The sequence below is a fragment of the Panthera leo genome, chromosome A1 (assembly GCF_018350215.1).
Source record: "Panthera leo isolate Ple1 chromosome A1, P.leo_Ple1_pat1.1, whole genome shotgun sequence".
Taxonomy (NCBI): Eukaryota; Metazoa; Chordata; class Mammalia; order Carnivora; family Felidae; genus Panthera; species Panthera leo.
This window is the reverse complement of record NC_056679.1, coordinates 52,378,543-52,396,509: the sequence shown is the minus strand read 5'-3', so window position 1 is coordinate 52,396,509 and position 17,967 is coordinate 52,378,543. Positions and strand designations below refer to the sequence as shown.

Sequence of the window (17,967 nt, the reverse complement as noted above, 5' to 3'; positions counted from 1 at the left end):
TTGTTATTTTTTTTAATGTTTATTAAAAAAATTTTTTTTTAACATTTATTTATTTTTGAGAGACAGAGCACAAGCAGGAGAGGGGCAGAGAGAGAGAGGGAGACACAGAATCTGAAGCAGGCTCTAGGCTCTGCGCTGTCAGCACAGAGCCCGATGCACGGCTCAAACCCGTGAACCGTGAGATCATGAGCTGAGCCGAAGTTGGATGCTTAACCGACTGAGCCACCCAGGCGCCCCTTGACACAAAATATTTTGAAGTATATGCATGGAAACTGCTTCAGTTGCCTCAAAAACTTTTGAAATAAAGTGGGACATAAATAAATGATTGTATAAATGTTGATTCATATGTTTTCCTATTCTTATTTGTTTATTCATTAATACATTAATTCCAACAAATAAAGTGATTTTCTTATAATGCAATAGTACTATCTATATTAGATTCTAAAATGTATTCTTAAATACTTAATATTTATCATACTTAGGTCCTAATCAGATTAATCCTTTAAGAGTTCTGGCTTATTGAGCTACTTGCCAGTTTATTTTCTAACAACAGAATTTCTAACAGTCTTAGTTTAAGATGAAATATCTATTATAGATTAATAAATGGTATCACAAAAAAGAGTTCTAGATCAAATGTTTAGTAACTGGGTTTAAGATAATAAGCAGTTCCAGATGGGGAAAACTAATACTTGAAATAGTCATAGTGGTAATGGAAGAACTAGAATGTAGAAAAGTTAAAAGTATAACTAAAAATGACACAAATTATTCTGAAATGGAAAGTGGAAGGAAATGGGTTCCTTGTTGAATTCATGTGACTTGTCATTCTGGATATCTTCAATAAAATCAAAGATTTGACATTTTTATTTTTTTAGCCACAAACTATCACTGAATTAAAGCAGTGGAAATGCCAGTTTTATTTTGAGAATTTCAACTGTACGTGACTTTCTGCCTACAGAACTATTCTGATGCGTAACTAATCTGTGTATCTACAGAATTTTGAGTATAAAATTTAAAAACACATTGATCTCCGTTTAGCATACATATGTGTTCAGTATCTGTGTCTATCTAATGGATATGCACTTCTTTATCAGGATGAAATAGATTGTCTGCAGAAAGAGGTAGAAGACCTTAAGAGTAAAAATCTCAGCTTGGAGTCACAAATCAAGACTATTCTGGATCCTTTAACCTTGATGCAAAGCAGCCAAACTGAAGACAAACATCCAATTGCAGACAATCCAAGTAAAATTGACCCAGAAACTGTAGCAGAGTGGAAGAAAAAACTTAGAACAGCGAACGAAATCTATGAAAAAGTGAAAGATGACGTGGATAAGTTAAAGGAAGTAAGTTGTGGTTTTTAAAAATTCTATTACAGTTGTCTTTAAAATTCTGTATTATGAGTACCTTCAAAAGTATAAATAGCCATATTATCTTGACTCATTAGAAGATTGTGGGAGAAGGACAAAAATCTCTGGATGAGCATTTATAAGCAATAGGAAAACTCTTTCCTCCTTAAATGTCATTAGCTGCCAAGAAATATCAGGCGGTTCCATTTGTGACTATAATTGGAGACACTCTAGTGCTTCTATATGAGTTTGCATCTTCTTGTAGACAAGTGACATCAGTTTAAAGGATGTGTTTCTATTTCCCCTCTTCGTGGTTTGGCTTAATTTTTCTTAAGCTTATGTCAGTGACTGGCCTGTATGCATAAAAACAAACATGTATCCATTTCCCTACCTATAAAAAGAAAAGTTTGGATTATATATTTTCTAGTACTACCATCCTCTTATTTTTAAGATTGTTAGTAGTTAGGCTTAATGACTAATTCCAAGGAAGCTGTGAGCACCTGCTTTAGAATACTCCGTGCAGAGGAGTATTAAAGCTTATGATGTGGGTTCATTTTTCTTCAATTATTCTTCCGTTCATCCAACGAGATAAAAGCACAGGTGAAAAAGGCAAACCTCTAGGAAAGGAGATGAGATCCATACCATTAGTACAAGAGGTTATAATTGAGTGACTTTGATTTCAAGTATATCCACAGTGGAGTTTTGTTGGTCTGAATTGAGATGGTTTTGTGGTATCCATGTCTACAACCACCCATTTAACCTATCTGCATTCCCTTAAAATATTGTTACTGTGCCGAATTACTGAATCCTGCCTCCTTGAAATCATTAATGAGCTCCATATGATATTTTTAAAAAGTACCATCACCTACTACCCTCAGATCCTCAGCGAAGTTAAGTAGCATTGAAGTCTGCAACTTAGTGTAAATACTAAACCATCTTCACATACCCACGTATAAAATAAATGTTGTTTGGGCTCAACAAAGGCCAAAATGAGAGAAAGAAGGGAACTTAGTGCTTTTAGAGAAAAAATAAACTACAGATACAATGGTACTGAGTTTGTTACAAATTTAGGGAAAGTGTGTAGTTTCTTTAGATATTGAAGGCCAACATTAGCCTGTTGGTTTGTGTAAGAAGAGGATATGAAAAGGAAAGACAGCTGGAAAGTTATAGTATTTATCAATCTACCATGTCCCTTTTAACTTCCCTTTATCTTCTTGAGCCATAATTAGGTTCTACATGGTCTCCTTTATAGTTGTTAAGTTTCATTTAAATTTTCATTTCAATAAATGCTTCTTTGAAGATGAAGATCTATATGAAAACATTACTCATAAGAGTGGTGTAGGGAGTCTATATGAAAAAAAGAGTTCCATAAAACACAGTTTTTCTTTGTTCTTTTAAAGGTCACATGTTAAATTCACTACCCAAAGCACATTGAAACCTCAGAATTATTTGGGATATTTAATAAGCTCATTTTGGATGCCTCGTGGTGGTATTAGAGAGTATGAGGCAATAAACTGGGACACAAATGAATTAAAACACATGGAAGCAAAATTTGGATGTGAAGTACAAAATAAAAACATACTATAAATCAAATATAGGAGTAAACTTTGGATGTGAAACACAAAATAATAACATACTATAAATCAAATATAGGAGTACAGAAGATTCAGTCTACTTAGAATGAGTGACATGGACTTGTTTTCTGATGTTTCCAGGACTAAGTGAGTTTTGAAACCATTATGAGGCCAGTATCATTACCCAGTCAGTGTTGCAAATGTAAAATAGTTAGCCAAAGTCCTCATTACTCTTCTGGTGCAACAAATAGGCAGAACTTTGCCCTTTGTAATCTTCACTCACCTGAACCTCCTGAACTTGAAAATACCTCTGATAGTTGAAGAACCAGCCAGCCCATAATGAGAATATTAGCCACAAGACTGGGGAAAGACCTTGAAATGTAGCGACACAGATGAAGGAATGGGGGAAAGAAATCAAATGAGTTTCAGATTTAAGCTTGTCATCATCATCAAAAAGCATTCACTAGGTGCCTCCTCTTATGGTGTTATCCTTGAGAGCTTCATTCTCTGTCTGTGTTTGAGGAAGTAAATGACTTTCCTTATATCTTCAGAGGGGGCAGTAGTGTTTGTCAGTCACTTAAAGAATTAACCCTCCATGGTTCTGGTTGGTTTGTGACAGTGAAGGGAAGGAGCTGCTCAGAGTCCAGAGAGAACCTCAGTGAACCTAAGTAAAAGAGCTAGGCTTTGTACCTAGAAGAATGTTTTTTGCCCTTCTTACCTCGTCATCCTCTTGGGGCATTTGTGTGTGGATGGACAAGTAATATAGTCAGAAGTTCTAGAAATTAGCCAAAAGCATGGGTCAAATTTTTGAAATCTGGTTTAAACCTTTTTGTTGACAGTAGTTTTTATGATCCATTTACCTTAAAATGTTTTAAATATTAATGTTCTGGTCAAAGATTTTTCTCTTGCCAAGTTAGTGAGATTAGTTTCTAGGCTAGGGAGTGTTGTTATTCTTTGGAATTAAAAATGCTATAACTGAGGAATTTAAATAGCTTTGAAAAAGACTCTAAAATTGAGGCACACTAGTTTTTCGCCTGTCCAAAATCAATATTCAACTTCTAAATTTTCTAGCAATTGATGTTTTATCAGACAAGTTTTAGGTAGTAGACAATTCAAAAAAGAAAATAATAATGGGATTTTTTTAATCAAGAGAAGCCATAGAATTTATTAGAAAATATTGACGCAATGGCTCAGTCGGTTAAGCGGCCGACTTCGGCTCAGGTCATGATCTCGCGGTCTGTGAGTTCGAGCCCCGCATCAGGCTCTGTGCTGACAGCGCAGAGCCTGGAGCCTGTTCTGTGTCTCCCTCTCTCTGACCCTCCCCTGTTCATGCTCTGTCTCTCCCTGTCTCAAAAATAAATAAAACTTTAAAAAAAAAAAAAAAAGAAAAAAAAAAGAAAATATTGACCCAATTTTGAGAGTCCCAGAAGTTGTGAGGGCATTCGGGAAAGCCTTTAGAAGAAAGAAAGCAAGTGGTTTAATTATATTAGATTTGTTATCACTAAAAAGCTATTTTTAAAGAGCAACCAAAAATCAATCTCATAGCTCATAATTCATGAGAATTAACTCTTAGCATTAGTTTTGCAAATAATTGCATGTGGTATAGTGTTACCATGCTTAGAGTATTCAGTTATGTGAAAAAGGGAAAAAAAAAAACATATTTGCCATTAGTATAGTCCCTTAATGACTCTAAGCTAACTAACATAGCTCTGTTTATTTCCCTGGATAGGAGAATTGGAGAGTGCTTGGGGAATATGGATTAAAAATGCTTGGTTGTGTTCACAGATTCACAAGTCATTCCCAGTGGTGATTTTAAGTTTCTGAAGGCCATGTTCTAGTATTCAGTTTTCTGATATCACTCTAAAAAATACAGATGGCTCATGACATAATTTTTACAAAGCAGTTGTCTTAGCTCATGCTTAATTATTTTCAACTCTTTTTTTAAAGGCAAATAAAAAATTGAAATTGGAAAATGGTGGCCTGGTGAGGGAGAATTTACGACTGAAGGCTGAAGTTGATAACAGATCACCCCAGAAGTAAGTATTTTGCTTATAGAGCAGTGTTTCAGATTGTGTCAGTATTTTAGGTGCTATGATTGTATGTGCTTTTCATTTGACTCTTTTCAACGAAACCTGTAGGTTTGAATAGAATGTCTTGCCTCTAAAAGTCAAGTGTATGCTTATGTTATTGGTGAAATCTTTGTATCAGTTAGGGCGAATTTTGGAGAAGGGATTTCATTCTTACCTGATCAGCAAGAAGATTGTTCTATGTGACCTAAGACTGGAGAACTTTCACTTGGTTTTACATATAACTTTAATAGTACTAACAGAGAATAGGGGGATTAACATAATGCCCTTTAGATGTTCTCTGAAGCAATCTTAATAGTAGTTAACGTGTATAATGCTTCCGGTTTGCCAGGTACAACAACCTGCGGTATCCTATTAGTGTTCTCCATTTACAGATGAGGAAACAGAGGCTTAGAGAGATGAAATTCATTTATCTAAATCTGCACAGCTATAGCTAGTAAGTGGTGGAAATAGGATTTGAACCCAGGTAGTCCAGCCCTGGAGTACATCCTCTATTACGTTACACTGAGGACCATTACACTATTACATTAACCATTATAGTGAAAAGCCTATCTGAAATAGAATTTAAGGCATCATTTGTTGAATTTTAGACTATTTTAATTATAAAGTTAAGTAAATTTATTCTTTCTTTATGATGGGATAGTATTCATTCTATTCCGAGTAAGAGAGTACAAATAGCGACCTGCTTAACAGTTTGTTTAAAATTATAAGATACAATTGAGAATTGAGAATTAAAGATGGAGAAAGGATGGAAGGTAGCACTTGAAGTTTTTCTTCTTTAGGGAGAAAAAAAAACACAGTAAGCAGGGAATATGGCCCTCCATCCCTCCCTGAGGAGTGGCATATCAGAACTCCACACTTTTCTGTTTTAACCACTAGACTTCATTTCTTCCCAGTGGAAAAGGCAAGGCAGACATAAGCCGGCAGTGGAAATTTATCCTACTAGAAGTTGCTGTCTGCTTATCATATGAAAAGGAGAAAACATTGCCTTTAGTCAAACCAAGTGTGGTATCAGAAAATGGTAGAAGTAAACGATGATTACTCAAAGCAGAGATAACTAACTGATAGAGAAAGAAGCATAGCTTTTACTTTTAAATAGTTCCTTCCCCTGTGCATTCCAACCTCATTTTTCTTTCACTTCAGATAATGTTCTGCTTTGACAAATTAGTGAAATAAGCTTAGGAAATGTTGCTGTTATGTGGTGGTTTGAAACTCTGCTCCTCTCATTTGTTGGCACCTCGCCTTGCCAGTCATAGTAATGCTTGTCCATTAGCTGTATTTCCCACAGCATGCTGAATGGAACTAAAGCTGTTTTGTTTGTAGCTTTTATTTCTTGAAAAGTTGCCCACCAGATTTCAGATTTAATGCCAGCCACCAGGATGTGTTTTTAAATATCCATGGCTCCAGCCTGATAAACCACGGAAGAATCTCGCCTGACGAAACCTGGCCTCTGTCTGTGCTAACAAGCAACCACACTTCTAAATCCCATATAACTTCAGGATTTGCTCTAACTTCCACTCTTTCCCTTCAGGGGAAGGGAACAGTTTCACTTAAAAAACAATTTGAACTGACCCCTATTCTAGATCAATTTGCAATGCATTGAGGTATTAAATGCATTGCACTTGATTTATAGCCTTGTTTACTCTGCATCACCAAACCCTAGTGGGATTCAGAGAGAAGCTGACCACAGCTGAAAATACCCAGATCTGGTTCACCTGAGGAGAGCTCCTATTTGTATTGAAAAAATATGAAATTTCAAGAGTTTAAAAGTAAGTGCAAACAAATAAAACCATCTGTTCCATTTTGTTCCCTTGACTAGAAGTGCTTTGACCAATTATTTTTCTTTGGTCTACTTGGTTAGGTGTCAAGGTATGCTTTTTAAACACACAGCTTTAGTTTCTGATGTATCCTTCAAGTTGCACAGACATATTCTACAAATCATGCAGAAGAGAGAGCTTTAAAATTTAGACCCTAGAGAGGAAAGAATTTAGGAAAGTGAATTTGTCAGCTTGGGTGGTCATATCAAAATACTATAGATGGGGTGGCTTAAACATTGAATATTTTCTCACAGTTTTGGAGGCTAGAAACCCCAGATCAAGGGGTTTTAATCAACCCCAGTTTTAATTTCTGGCAAGAGCTCTCTTCTTAACTTGCAGACAACCACTTTCTATGTCTTCACATATCTGAAAGAAAGAGAGTTTTGGTCTCTCTTCCTCTTCTTGTAAGGACACCAAGTCTAATAAGGTGTCCTTAGTCTGATACCTTATCAGACTAAGGCCTCATCCTTATGATCTCATTTAACCTTAATTTCCTCCTAAAGACTCTATCCCTATATATCACCACATTGAGGGTTAGGGCTTCAGTATATGAATTTATTTGACTGTGAGTAGAGAATACAGTTCAATCCATGGCAGAAAGTATTTCTTTTTAAGACACTCAAATCATGTTATTGCCCCCAAATTAGACTGACATCTGGTGTGAACAAGGGGGACTTAAACATTTACATTGGTCTCAAGTAGATAGTGCCATATAAAAGTGATGCATTTTATAATACTTTAAAGTGCTATATAGCCTTCTAAAATGAAAATCTGGATTATCGTTTATCTCCTGTGTTACTGTTTTTCTGTTCTGTCTGTTACCATCCAGTGTATCCACTCTTAAAGTGTACCTGGATATTTTTCTTTTCTCTTCTTTAATCTCCAAGCCTTTTTGAGCAGTATGGTAGATATTATACTAAGCGTGATCTTCCAGGTTTCAATAATACCCATGCTGTTACTTGTCAAAAATTCATTGCCCTAATATCTAAACTGATGGTCCAGAAAAATGTGATCTTTTTCTTTGACTGTATATAGCCACTTCCTAAATTTTTCTTATCTTCCAAAATTGTTTGGAGAATTCACCTGGGGAAAACCTTTTATTTTCCCTTTCAGCTTTCTTTAACATGGGCTTCTAAGAGAATCAGATTTGATGTTCAGAACTCCAGAGGTGGTGATGTGTCCCTTTAGTTTACAAGGCTGATAATCTGAAGAAAACTTGCTCTCCCAGCCAACCCACAAGCACTGAGTGTTTATGTACTTAACACTGTACAAGGTGCTTTAACTACACAAAATAAATACTTTTCCTGACCCCTAAATTAGGTTAGGCTCCCTTGTCGTAATTTCTCTTAAGACTTCGTACTTTCCCTTTGTAGCACATATCATAATTGCTAATAATTAATATTTTGTATAACTATTTGTTTCATGGCTTTCTTTTGTTTGAGGCAGGACTGTAGATGTGTTCGCTATTGTAGCCACTACATTTTATAGAGTTCTTACTCATATTCTGCTCCTAATACATATTTGTTGAGTCAGTAGATGAAAAACATAACTCTTAAGACTATGAGGAAACGATGAATCCAGAATGTGGTACATTCAGGAGGAAAAACGGTTAGGTTTCTTCATTAAATCATTGGCAATGTGGGGGTGGTGCTTGGGGGACTCAGTTGGTTAAGCGTCCTACTTCGGCTTAGGTCATGGTGTCATAGTTTATGAGTTCTAGCCCTGTGTTGGTCTCTCTGCTCTCAGCATGGAGTCTGCTTCAGATCTTCTGTCCCCTGTCTCAGTGCCCCTCCCCCACTCACATGTTCTCTCTTTCTCTCTCAAAAACAAATAAACTTAAAAAAAAATCATTGGCAAAATAAGAAGGGGGGGTCTGCCTCATATAATAATTAGATGCAGTATATGGATCTTGTTTGGATATTGATTAATAACAAGACATTTTTGAGGCAGTTGGGTAAATTTGAGTACGAACTAGATATTCAGTAATACCAAGGGGTTGCTGTTAATTTTGTTTAGGTATTGTGGTTACTTAAGAAAATGTCTGTATTTTCTTTTAGAAAAGCATACTAGGAGTGCCTTGGTGGCTCAGTCGGTTAAGCAGCCTACACTTGATCTCAGCTCAGGTCTTGAACTTAGGGGTCGTGACTTCAACCCCCGTGTTGGGCTCCATGCTGGGCATGGAGCTTTCTTAAATTAAAAAAAAAAAAAGGAAGAAAAGCACACTAAAATACAGACTATAGAATATTTTAATAGCAGGAAAAAGGGATGTACAAATAAGGGGAGTGAGGCAAAATCTTGATAACTGTTGAATGTAAGTGATGAGTATGTGGGGATTGGTTATATTATTCTGTCTACTTCTGTGAATGCCTGAACATTGTTACAATAAAAAAAATAAGTAAATAAAACCAATGAAACCTGGTCCCTGCCTCTAGGAAGCTCATAATCTAATAAAGGCAAGAAACAAAAATACGTGAAATGAATAAAGACTGAACATACTAAACCAAATAGCAAAGACAGCAATATGAGTTAAAAAAATATGAGACAGCAGTGGGTGAGTCTTTATCAGAGAGACAGGACTTGAGCCAACTTTGAAGGATGGAGAGTTCCGTGAGGAGGAAGGCATTCTGAGCTAGAGGAAACAGCTTGAGCTGTTAGGAATATTAAGTAGTCCCTTTAGCTCCAGTCCCTTGTCTCCAGTAGTGGCTGCAATTACGCTCAAGAAGCATGGTGGCTTCGTTCTCAAACTTACCAGAGCAGAAGGTGTAGAGGTATGTAATTTGCACATCTTGTCATTGCGACTGTCATCACCCCCACTTAAATAGCTGGTTAGCATGACTCCACTATATCCATCACTCTCTGCTTTAAACAGAAAGGCCTGTTCTTAGTCTCCTAATTAGTGGGGAACACCAAGAGTGTCACACCTTTACGTGGTAAGAAATAACAAGAATGAGAAGAAGCTGAAGGGAAAACCTTAGTGTTACATTTCTCATGTTCCTAAATTCCTTGGCTTCAGTTACTGTCCCTAAACCGTGCCCAGAAATGGAGAGTTGTCCTTGATAGAGTTAGGAGTTCCTTAGTGTTTTTTGTTTTTTTTTTTAGCTTGAAGAGATATGAAAAATTGACTTGTAGAGCATTTGAAAGTTTCATGCCCGCTCTCTGAGATCTCACTGTTCAGTTGTGCCTTTTTTTTCCCCCCTCTAGGCACACTAGGCAGAGGTTGTGCCCACTAGTATGAGGCTTTAGTGGAGCACCAGTTCTTGCCCTCAGCTCCTAACTTACTTTAAAACTCCATAGGTCATTAATATAAAACTTGGTTATAATTGGATTAATGGCTTTCCTTTCTATAAATATGTATTCAGGAATGTTATGTGTTCTTGTCATTGTGTCTTTAGTGAGATCTATGGATTTGATAAAGTTTCCCTGCATGCAGCTCTTTTACTGCATAGCAACCCCAAGGCTTGTCATTATGGACCAATCTTCCCCCATGCCCCTGCTCCTCCTGAGGGAAGATAAAGGCTCCAGACACTCTCTGGATAGTGAGCAGTATTTCCTGTTATTAGTATAAGGAAAAAAATGCTCTGAAGAGGAAAGAATAGATTTCACAGATGATGACCTGGGCTTTCTTCCCATTTTGCTGTATTTGTGTTCCTTGAGTCATCTCATTTACACCCATGGCTTTAATAATCATCTACCTGTATGTCAGAGATTATAAAATAAAATCTAATCTTTGTTTGGCCTCAACTTTTTTCCTTAGCTGTACATTCGTATTCCCATCTGTCTATTTTGTACCTTCACCCAAGATCCTATACCTTAAATTCACCAGAAAGCATAGTGTTTAAATAAATGCTTAGTTCTGGAGACAGATTACGTGGCTTCAGATTTCCCTGTTTCCACTCTGCCCCTCCTTTCCCTACCCAATTCATTTTCACCATACTTGAAATTGTCTTTTTATAAAATATAAATCAAATTATATAAGTCTCCTACCTAAAACTGTCCAGTTTTTTTCCTGAAATACAATCCGTTTCTTCACAAACTAGTCAATGTTTGCCTGTTCTGCTTCTCATTCTCATTCCCATTCCCCCAGCTCATCCTGCTCCAGCCATTTTGGCCTTTTTGTGTTTCTGAAACATGCTGGACTTTTTCTCTCTGCTTAGAATGTTCTGTTTTCAGATCTTTATATGGCTGACTCATTCTGTCATCAGATTCAGAGAGGCCTTTCCTGATCATTCATTCTAAAGAAGCATTCTGCTTTTGTACCTTCTACTTCCTTACCCTGTCTTATTGGGATACCATAGTAATACAGTCATGGCATGGTGAAGCAGGATAGCATGTGATTATGAGCACAGGCTCCAGAACCAGACTCCCTAGGATTGAACTCTGGTTTTGTCTACTTACTAGCTTTGTGATTTGGGGGAAGATAGTTAACCTTTTTGTAGTTCCATTTTTTGTCTTCTGTGAAATGAGGCCAATAGTAGTACTGATCTTACAGGTTGTAGTAAGGGTTAAATGAATTAAAACTTGAAATGCCCTTGTAACAGAGCCCACAGCTAATGCTGAATCAAGGTTATAGAATTTTTGTCTTCCTAGCCCTTATCAGCCTGAATTTATCTTGTTTGTTTACTTGCTTGGTCTGTTTGTTGTCTGTCTCCTCCATTCTAAACTCTAAGCTCTGCTGCCTATTTCCTTCACTTGCAAACGCCAGCACCTAAAAGGTGCCTGATAAATATTTGTTGAATAATTAAATGAATAGGTAAATAACGTTCAATAAATTACTTAATCCCTTGGAGCCATCATTTTCTTTATGTAAAATGTGGGTGATGTGTTCTTGGGAGGATTAACAGAAATAATTTTATGGCCTTGAAACAATATGTAGCACCAAGAACTAATAGAGGTATGTGTCTAGATAATTGTATCCATTATCCATTCACTCAAAAGATGGTTTATCCTCTTACTTTCTTCCTATCCTCCTTAACGGCTTTACTACTTATCTGGTAGCCTAAGATAAAAACTTCAGCCCTCTATGTTTCTCTACCCTGTCTCCTCATCCTATGCCTAATTGTTCAGTATATTCTTTCTAGGCTACCTCTTAAATGTCTATGTAATCCATCTCCTCATCCTGCTAGTTTAGATCCACCTGATTTCTTGCTTAGCCTATTTTAAACAACATTCCAACTGATTGCTCTTCTTTCCACTCTCAACTCTCAATCATCTGCCTTTTTGTTGCTAGAATTCGAGAATATAAATTTGATCACCTCACTCCCTTGCGTAATAACCTTTGATGATTCCCCATTGTCCTCAAATTTCTTAGTAAGTATGTGAGGCTCTTTACAATATGACTTGAGCTTTGGCCTTTTTCTGTCCTCTCCAGCCTTTGTCCATGCTGAATTACTCACCGGGCCCAGATTCACCATGGTGTGACATAGCCTTGCAGCTTTGCTCATGCCTTTTCCTTTACCTTCACTGGTCCTTCCCATTAGTCTCTCCTTTTTCATTCTGCCTGGTTAATTCCTCCCCAGTTGTCACTCTGTCTCTGAAGCCCTCCATGATTTCCTAACATATTCCCATTCTTCTTATATTATTAGGGATCACATGGCGTACTGAGCAGTTCCATGACTGGCATGCTGTTAATCTACCACCTAGCTTCTTTTTTTTTTTTTTTTTTAATGTTTATTTATTTTGGGGAGACAGATAGATAGAGTGGGAGAGGGACAGAGAAAGAGGGAGACACAGAATCTGAAGCAGACTCCAGGCTCTGAGCTGTAGGCACAGAGCCTGACGTAGGGGTAGAGCCCACGAAGTGCGGGATCATGACCTGGGCCAAAGTCAGACACTCAACCGACTGAGTCACCCAGGCGCCCCTCTACTGCTTAGCTTCTTAAAGCTAAAACATATTTTTAAAAATGCACGCATATATGTATCTGTGTAAAATACATGTATGTGAAGATGTGTGTGTGTGTGTGTGTGTGTGTGTGTGTCCTTCTGTGGAGCCTGGCAGATGGAAGGAGTCCTTATACTGTAATATTCCATCTGCATCTTGAAGGGAACTAACCAGGGAATTAAGATTTTGAGCTTTCTTGAAGCTTAAAGTACAAAGAGTTTATAAGGATAGGAAATCCAAGATTCTTGGCATTTTCTCCAAATGGGGAGAGCAGAAGGATTTCCTGAAGTTCTCCAAAGTTGTACTAGAGATTGGGAGTAAGAAAGGGGAAAGGAGGAGGCCATGTTGCTGGGCTCCTGGACAAGATTTGTTTGAGTCTCTGAACTTGAACTGAGCATATCCAACCTGTCTCCATGCTGACTCTGAGCTGAGGCTCCTTTTTGGTTCACAGTTCTGCTCTTCCTAAACTGTCTCCAGACATGCCAGTACCACTCAGATTTCTCCTGCCTTTCGGCTTCCTCAGCAACACCTCTGGTCTTATTGGCCTTGGCTATTGTCCCTTCTTGACCTATTCTGGCCTTTTTTGCTTCTCATGATTCTGCTCTGACAAATACCATGATTCCTGGTATTTGACCCTAGCCTGATCTGATGACTGATTCTGCTATGCCCTTTGGTTTTCCCGGAAGGGGAGCTTGTAGACTGTCATGGGAGCCTGATGATACCCTGGGGCCAGACTGTGACAGCCAGGTGTGCTCAGGCCCCTCAGCTGCCTGAGGGGCCCTTCTCTGGGTACTCAGCTAATTGGGGATGGACAGTTACTGCAGTTTTCTGTCAACTTGTCTTTATTGTATTGATAAGATATTTTAGGAGCCTGCAATGCATGCTAATGACTAAGCAGTAAGGTTGTCAGGAAGATTGTGAAATGCTTGAGAACAAGGAGAACGTCTTCGGCTCCTTTTGTTTTCCTTTCTCATGGCCCTTCAGCATACTTTAGTCCTCAGTAACTGTCGTCAGAATGAATAATAATTACAAGGCGGCTGGATCACAGTTTTTTGTGTTGTTTTATTTTGTTTTAGATTGTTCCTCCTGGTGAGAGAATGATTTAACTATTTAACTGTAGTGAAAAATGTATAGACTAGTCCAGAGATTTTTGATTATGCTTTTTTCATGTAACAATAGTTGTTCTCTTATACTATTGAAATTTTGCTGTTGTTAAGGTTATTACATTTTAAGAAAAGATATAAGTCCTTTACTCCTTTTAGAACTGTAACAAGCTAGGAAATAGCATGTCATAGGTTGTTTCCTTCCACAAAAGATTGGGATCCCCATTGATGTCCCGTAAACTTCAAGGCTGATCTTTTCCTTTGGGGCAGAAAATTGGGGCATTTCTGTGTGGAATTGAAATGAAATATATTTGCTAAATAAAATGGAATTTACTCCACAGTAAAAAGAGTAGTTTTATCCAACACAGGCAGTTAAATATATATGGGTCAGCCCTTTCTAAAGACTACAAAAGGGACTCTGTTCCTCTTCAATTTACGTATGCAGCTCAACACTAGGATTGTTTGTGTTAAGAATTTCTAGGTATCTCAGCAAGAATTTTCAGCATCATGATTTTTAACTACAAATGCATGGTTAGTTTAATAAACATGCACACACGAAACTTCCTTTAAAATTGTGTTAATAATATGAGCTGTTATTTCAAAACTCTGCTCTCTGTTTGAAAGCTTACAAAGCAGACTGTGCCTTAATCTTTAAACAGTACTTTTGGGAGGTAAAGGGAAGAAGGATGGCTGCACAGGCCTTATTTCTTTATCTGGTTCCACTTTCCATGTCACCTCTTTAAGGGGGAAATTGTGACTTCTTTATTCTTGCAAATGTTGAAGCACTTTCTATTCTGTGCTAAAACTAAGATGCAGCATAATATAGTTTGTATTTTTTTTTTTTTAATGCCTCGATATTAGACCCTGAGACCAGTACCTATGTGATGTTTGGGCCCTAAAATTTTGCATTTAAAATTTTGCTCATTTCACATAAGTAGCATTGTTTCCTTACAGTTGAAGATGCCTGCTGATTATGCATGAGGTAGAAAGATGATCATGTATACTTTCTGTAGTTAGCACACTTAAAGATGGAGCTTTTAAATTTGTGGTTCTGGTTCAGACTTAGTCTTCATATCTCAGGTTAAAATAGCCACCCTCTTTTGGGAACCTGAGTAGCTCAGTCGGTTAAGTGTCCGACTCTTGGTTTCGCCTCAGATCATGATCTCAAGGTTCGTGAAATTGAGCCCTGCATTGGGCTCTGCGCTGTCAGCGCAGAGCCTGTTTGGGGTTCTTTGTCTCTGTCTCTCTTTTTGTCTCTCAAAATAAATAAATAAACTTAAAAAAAAAAATAGCCACTGTCTTTGGGTTGGCATTTGCCAGGGTGATGTCTGTGCTATAGTTTCCTGAAAGGCCACTTTAACGAATGATCTTTGGAAGTTACAAAATATTCTTGAGCGTGTATCTAGAACATAGTCGGTGTTTGATAAATATTTATAAATTTTGTGCATACATATCTGCATGACTTCCTGTATCTTTCCGTATTTCCTCACCATGTTTCATTAGAAAATGCATGTATTAATAAATATTACAGCAATGTTCTTAACTGTACGTACAAACTGTGTGCTCAGCAAACCTAGCTTGTGTTTTACATTACTTTATAACATAAACAGGTGCTTATATTACTTAAGAAGGAATCTCATGTTCAAGCACTTCATGTTATTTCAGACATGGTATTTGGACTCAGACTTGAATTCAAATCCTATCCTTGAACAAGAGACAGTCTTTTTAAGCTTCTCATTTCTTATCTTTAAAATCAAAATAACATCATTTTTCACAAGGTTGACATAACAATTCAATTAAAAAGATTGGGGCTTCTGGGTGGCTCAGTTGGTTAAGTGCCAGACTCTTGATTTTGACTCAGGTCATGATCTCACAGTTCATGAAATCGAGCCCCACATCAGGCTCTGCACCGAGAGCAGAGAACCTGCTTGGGAGTGTCTCTCTCTCTCTCTCTCTCTCTCTCTCTCTCTCTTTCTCTTTCTCTTTCTCTCTGCCCCTCTACTTCATGTTCTCTCTACCTCTCTTTTTTTCTCAAAATAAATAAATAAACATTAAAAAAAAAGATCTTCTATAACAAGCATATAGCAATGTGCTTGATGCAAGTAAACATTTAGTAAATAGTGGCTGCTGCTGTTATTTTTGTCACCATCATTGTCAGTAGTCATCAGGCTACTGTTAAATAATTACTATAATTACATTTACTCTTGGTAAATTCCATCATAAAAGTTCACTTCATTTATTTATTTATTTGATGATGGGCTGTTTCTTTCTTTCTTTATTTGATGATGGTCCAGAAAACAGAAATGTTGTCTTGAGTCTTCTGGAGGGAAGAATGCTTCCTGTTCTCTCAGTCTGCCTCATATTTTTAATGTATTTTTGTGGGACCAACTTGTGTGTCTAGGATTGGCCATAGACCATACTTTTATGATGAATAAATTCTCTAAGAATATAGCATTTTCATAACGGAGTATTTAACTTTAAAAAGAAAACTCTTGAAGAAATACTGGCAAGTCACACAGCTCAGCAGCAGATAAAAATGCATAGGCCACTTCCCAGAGCTTCCCTAGTAGTTTATTGTATTTAAAAAAAATTTTTTTAATGTTCATTTATTTTTGAGAGACAGAGACAGAGTACGAGTGGGGGAGGGACAGAGAGAGAGGGAGACACACAATCCAAAGCAGGCTCCAGGCTCTGAGCTGTTAGCACAGAGCCCGGCACAGGGCTCGAACCACAAACCATGAAATCATGATCTGAGCTGAAGTCAGACACTTAGCCGACTGAGCCAGGCGCCCCTTCCCTAGTAGTTTAAAAAAATTTTTTTAATGTTTATTTATTATTGAGAGAGAGACAGAGTGTGAGCACGGGAGGGGCAGAGAGAAAGGGAGACAGAATCCAGAGCAGCCTCCAGGCTCTGAGCTTGCTGTCAGCACAGAGCCTGACACGGGGCTTGAACTCACAAACTGCGAGATCATGACCTGAGCCGAAGTCGGACATTTAACCAACTGAGCCACCCAGGCGCCCCCCACCATCCCTAGTAGTTTAAAGACAGAATGCTCCCCACCGTCCTCCTGACACATACACAAGAGTTAGATAGATATGGGTGAACACAGAGATGACCCTTTGGAAGCAGATGAGACAAAGGCCCCTACCACCAAATACAGTTTTGAGCTTCTTACAGTCCTGGTCCTCTCTGCCCTCTTTCCTTGAAATATGCCCCTTTACCCACCCTGCACACATAAGCACAAGGCAGAACACAGTACTTGGGCCTCTCCCTGTTCTTCCCACTCCTGTCAAAACTCATGTTCCTGAAGAGCTCATGTTACAAGCTACTCACTTAAGTTATGTGTAATCAAAAACAGGAGTTTGCAAATTTAAGGAATCTCTCACTGGTGAATTTTGCTTTAGAAGAAAATACTTAGGAATGGGAAAGAAATAATGGGATGTTCTTCCCTTCCAAACCCTACCTCTCCTCTGTTTAAAGTAAGATATTTTTCTAATATCTAAAACTCAGAATGAGCAGATATGCAATTGGCAGTTATATAGACAGGCAACTCTACAATAAAATTCCCCCTGTGAATGGGTTATTCTTTTTTAGGGTAAGTAAGTGATAGTTATTTTAAAAAAATTTCGAGACTGGGGCGCCTGGGTGGCTCAGTCGGTTGAGTGTTCGACTTCAGCTCAGGTCATGATCTCACAGTTTGTGAGTTCGAGCCCCACATCAGGCTCTGTGCTGACAGCTCGGAGCCTGGAGCCTGCTTCAGATTCTGTGTCTCCTTCTGTCTCTGCCCCTCCCTCACTTGTGCTCTCTATCAAAAATAAATAAATCAAAAAAAAATTTCAAGACTCATAAGTTTACTTGGTTTTCTTACATATCAACTGTTCCTTTAGTATAGGTGATCCTCACTTTGCACAGTTGTATACGACCATAAAAAGGCTATTCTGGTTAAAACCATGAAAAGCAATCTTAATCATCAATGAGTAAACCAAGTTGCTTTATAAACTTTGATAATTTTTGTCAAAACATTAAATCTCTTGTTATCAGTTATAAATGTATATGGAAATAAACAGTAAAACTAATTAGTGTGTTAATATTTACACAGTACAATTTAAAACATTAGAAACATTGCAAATTAAGGTATTTCTTTGTGAAAAAACCTGTGGAGAA

General features: G+C 37.7%; 1 protein-coding gene across 1 annotated transcript in view; it reads left to right on the top strand.

The window, feature by feature from the left end:
* Positions 1 to 17,967, top strand: part of OBI1 (ORC ubiquitin ligase 1) — a 41,561-nt gene that overhangs the window by 14,975 nt on the left and 8,619 nt on the right. Inside the window, exons 4-5 of the mRNA XM_042928525.1 lie at positions 1,092 to 1,340; positions 4,865 to 4,953. Of these exons, the coding sequence (XP_042784459.1) occupies positions 1,092 to 1,340; positions 4,865 to 4,953 (338 nt within the window). The remainder of the gene's footprint in view (positions 1 to 1,091; positions 1,341 to 4,864; positions 4,954 to 17,967) is intronic.